At 21.4% G+C, this 4,871-nt stretch overlaps 2 protein-coding genes across 2 annotated transcripts in view; one reads left to right on the top strand and one right to left on the bottom strand.

Annotated features, from left to right (window-relative positions):
- EHI_166050 (mitochondrial-typeheat shock protein70, putative) overlaps positions 1 to 738 on the top strand; it is a gene marked incomplete at both ends in the record, with an annotated part of 1,561 nt that extends 823 nt beyond the window's left edge. The window contains one exon of the mRNA XM_001914110.1: positions 32 to 738. Coding sequence (XP_001914145.1) covers positions 32 to 738 — 707 coding nt within the window. The remainder of the gene's footprint in view (positions 1 to 31) is intronic.
- Positions 739 to 2,768: 2,030 nt separating this feature from the next.
- EHI_166160 (uncharacterized protein) lies at positions 2,769 to 3,236 on the bottom strand (the record flags this gene model as incomplete). The annotated part of the gene is made up of 1 exon (XM_001914111.1): positions 2,769 to 3,236. One exon carries the CDS (start codon positions 3,234 to 3,236, stop codon positions 2,769 to 2,771), a length of 468 nt encoding a protein of 155 aa, XP_001914146.1.
- Positions 3,237 to 4,871: the final 1,635 nt, after the last annotated feature.

Raw genomic sequence — 4,871 nt, forward strand, 5'->3', positions numbered from 1 at the left:
GGAAAAAAACCAAGTAAAAATGTCAATCCAGATGAAGCTGTTGCTATTGGAGCAGCAATTCAAGCAAGTATTATTGAAGGGAAGAAAAAGGATATTATTCTTGTTGATGTTACACCACTAACATTAGGAATTGAAACATATGGAGGTGTGATGACACCATTAATCAATAGAAATACAACAATCCCTACATCAGTTTCAAAGGAATTTACCACATCAATGGATAATCAACAAGAAGTAGATATTAAAGTGTTTCAAGGAGAACGTAGAGTTACAAGAAAGAATAAAAAATTAGGAGAATTTAAATTGGTTGGAATTCCACCAGCAAAGAAAGGAGTAGCAAAAATTGAAGTTACATTTGACATTGATGTCAATGGAATAGTAAAAGTCTCTGCACTTGACAAAGGAACAGGAAAGAAAACAGGGATTCAAGTCAAAAGTAATGGTGGATTGAATGAAGAAGAAATCAATCGACTAGTTAAGGAAGGAGAAGAACATGCTGCCGAAGACAAGAGAAAAGAGCAATTACTTCTTCACAGACAACGATTAAAAGAAATGATAGAGAGTGCAGAAGACATTCAAAAAGAGTTATTAAAGAAAAAGATTGAAACACGTGAATTAGAAAGAGTTATTAATCAATCCAAAAAGGTTATTACATCAGAAGATGAAAATGAAATTAAAAGATTGATTGAACAATTAGGAGAAGAAACATCAAATTCTTCTGCTAAATTATATAACTAATTAACTTCTATCTTTTTATTATGATTTGTTTTAATTTTCAGTATTATTTATCTTTATTTTCATCTCATTCATCAAATATCAGTTATATTTGTTATTATTATTCAAGTTTTTAGTTATACACTACTTACTTTTTACATGAAATACATGAAATACATGAATTGTTGATGTATTTTTTAAATAACATCTTTCATATTTATTCTATTCTTTGGTTTTATTTCATTTTCTCTTCTTTCATCTAATTCAATTCATGTGTTTTGCTTATTTCATTGTTGATATATACACAGCTATTTAATCTTTTGTCATTGACTTCTGCTTGTTCTGTTGTGTCGTTCTCTATAACTCTTTGTTCATATGTTAGAGTTGTTATCTCTTTTTGTTTTTACATGAGTTTTATAGTTTATATTCTTTTAGAATGAATATTCAATTATGTTGAGTTTATTTCTGTTTATTCATTATCAATTCATATTACTAATTATCGTAAATGAATAAACAACACAATGGTTAGTTGATTGATTTATACTTTATTTCATATTCTATTTTCACTTATTATTCATAGCATCAATATTTATTATGAAAATAAACAGTAAAAATTATAGATATTGATATGTTGTGATGAACATCATTATAACATAAATATTTTCTGAAAATGTGTTATAATGTAATGTATGTGGTTGTAATGATAGTGACAAAATGTAGTTGTGAAGATTGTGATGGTATTCTTTATTTTCATGACAAATGCATAACACAGTAGAAAGTTTTGTATGAATTGTTGAGAATAAATTATAGAATAAGAGTCAATGAAAAATTAAAAGCTTTTGTTTTGGTAATACATACTTCTGTTTACTTGAAAGTCATGAAAGTATTGAGTGATAGTGTGTAAATACTAATTCATTATGTTTTTATTAAAAGTTGAAGAATATTTGATGATTTTGTGATGTTTTACAAAGATTAATGAAGTGTTTTGAACAAAAGAATCATATAATTTATTCAGTTCATTCAAATTAGTGTTATGAATTATTCTAATGTAAAACAATAACAAAGATAATGACACACCAATAAAGTTTCATTGTTTCATTCTGTTATTTTTGTTTATTTTCATTAATTTTGTTTATTATTATTTTTAATAATGACATATCATTTTGTTGAATGTTGTCTTGATGATATTTATCTGAAATACTAAGATAATACCAAATAAAAAAAACTTATTGAATTTAGCTGTAAATACTTTTGAATTATTCAATGAAATTACACCACATTCAAACTTACATAACACTTCTTTTATTCAATAAATTTGAAATTATATTTCTTGTACAAACTATTCTAATAAATTATACATATTTATAATATGTTTATATGATACTGCCATTTAATTATTATTAACATAAAATACTTTATTCTTTACTCAAAATACCAATTTATATAAATTCATTTATATTCTTATTCATTCTATTCTTTGAATTTTTATCTAATACACATTTATGATTAATATTAGTTGATTGTGTGTTTCTTTTTATCATTACATAATTTTTAGTTACTTCTAATACTCTTTTGTTATTTTTTATATCTCTATAACGTTATTAATGTAAATTCAAAGTGATTGAAGATAATTCAATTTGTAATGAAATATTTATTTAGGTATGTTGAATGTGTATTAAATTACTAGTTTTATTCAAGAGAATTTTAACTAAATAATGAAGAATATATTTTGTGGTAATGTTCAACTCAAATCATTTAATAGTTTCTTGATGTTAAAATTATTATATGAAACAACAAATAATAACAACATCAATTACACTGTTCATTTAATAACATTACTTAATGAGAAACTAAACAATTCAATCATTACTATAATAAATTCAACTCGTAGAATAACTTTCTTAAATGAAATTTACTTTATAGAAATAAGAGAGGTATTAAAGTCGAAATGGTAATAATTAAACATGAATAAATAATCAACATTCATAATAAAATAGAAGAGTTAAAAGAAGAATATATTGAAATATAAAAATGGTAGTTGATTCAATTATCTGTTACACTAAAACACATTTTGTATTTTCTTCATTCGATTCTTTTAGTGTTTTAGTAACTGATGTTAATGATGAACATCCTTTAAAACATTCATCTCCTATTATACTAACTGTTGATGGAATAATAATTGATTTTAATGATGAACATCCATAAAAACAATAACTTCCTAATTCATTTACTGTTGTAGGAATGTTAAATGAGCGTAATGAAGTACATCCACTAAAACATTCATCTGTTAATTTAGTGATTGTTGTTGGTATTATAAATTCATTAATATCTCTTTGTTTAATTTCATTTCTGTTAATCTCTTTTATATTTTCTGGTATTCTAATGCTCAATAAAATTGGTTCATTTAAAAATATTCTATTTCCACTAATAAATTGAATATTTTTTATATTGATGTTCTTCAATAATTTACATCCATTAAAACATGTCCCTCCTATTTTACTAATTGTTGTCGGTATATTCATACTGGTTAATGACAAACATTCATAAAAACATCCACCTCCTATTTCTTTTATTCCTCTTGGTATATTAATTAAACTTAATGACGTACATCTCTCAAAACACCCATTTCCTAGTTTACTAACTGTCTTTGGAATATTAATTGACTTTAATGTTGAACATCCTCTAAAACAATTGTCTCCTAATGAATGTATTGATGATGGTATAGTAACTGATGTTAATGATGAACATCGGCAACGAAAAAAAGCAAATAATTGAAAAAGAAGAGAATGAATGATATAAAAGAATAAAAAGAAAGTAAGAAGTTTGATATGATGAAGAAAGAATAAAAGTAGAAAGGAGAGAACATAAAAAGAAAGAAGATAAAGTGTAATAAAAGAAAAGAGATGATAAAAGAAGAAAAGAATGAAAAAAATAAAGGATGCAAATTTTATTGAAACAAATAAAAAAGCGCAAAATTTAATGATGCAAAATTTAATGATGCAAAATATTTAGCAACATATTTTATTGATGCAAAATATTTTGAAATAAAAATAATTCATCATTTGATATTATTATATTTGATAATAAATTATATTATATATTAAATACATCATATTTCTTTATTATTTATCTTTCTTTTCTTTTTATTATTTCATATATTAAATTATTATTCATTCATTCATTATTTATATTTCATTTATTAAATAAAATGAAAATGAAATTGTAAAATATCAATTAAATATTCATGAATAATAATTTATTAATATTTAATAATTGAAATAATAAATAATAATGTAACAATAATGATATATTCAATATATTCTTTATTCGATTTGTTCAATATTAGATTATTCTATTTCATTATCATTTCATTATTTTATTTCATTTATTATTTCATATTCATTTATTATTTTTTAAAATCAAATAAACAATAATATTGATATTTATTCATCATATTAATTTAATATAATAAATATACACAACATTTCAGAATAAAGAATGAATAATTAAGAATGAAAATATTGATTTATTCAATATTTTATTCAACATAAAATCAATAAAACATATATTTTGATAATACATAAATGAAATAATAAAGAAATATACAATACTCAAGAATTAATAAAAAAGAAATAAAAAGAAAGAAAGAATGAATATAAAATTGATAAATAATAGAAGAAAGAAATATAAAAACAACGAAAAACAAATAATATAAAAAGAATATAAATATATAAAAGAATAAAAAGAAAGTAGAAGAAGAAATAAAAATAATAAATCACAAAGATGTAATAAAAGAAGAAAAGAATGAAAATGGTGTATTTTTAATGTAAAAATTAGAAATATTCAATAAAAGTGTCTAATTTAATGATTTAAAATGATTAACAATATTTTATTAATGAAAAATATTTTATTATTTTTTATGTTTATTATTTATATGTATAATTTCATTATGATGTTTATTATATAATCAATCATATGTGTTATGTTATTATAACATATAATAAGTGATAAAATATAAATGAAAATGATATGAATAGATGATATAGAATATAGAACAAAAGAATAATAAGAATAAATGATAAATAAAACGAGAAATGATAATCAATGATATAATAATAAAATCAAAATATAAAAGATAAATTAATATTAATATAAAT

Source organism: Entamoeba histolytica, genomic scaffold, assembly GCF_000208925.1.
Source record: "Entamoeba histolytica HM-1:IMSS scf_1104750518799 genomic scaffold, whole genome shotgun sequence".
NCBI classification, from domain to species: domain Eukaryota; phylum Evosea; order Mastigamoebida; family Endamoebidae; genus Entamoeba; species Entamoeba histolytica.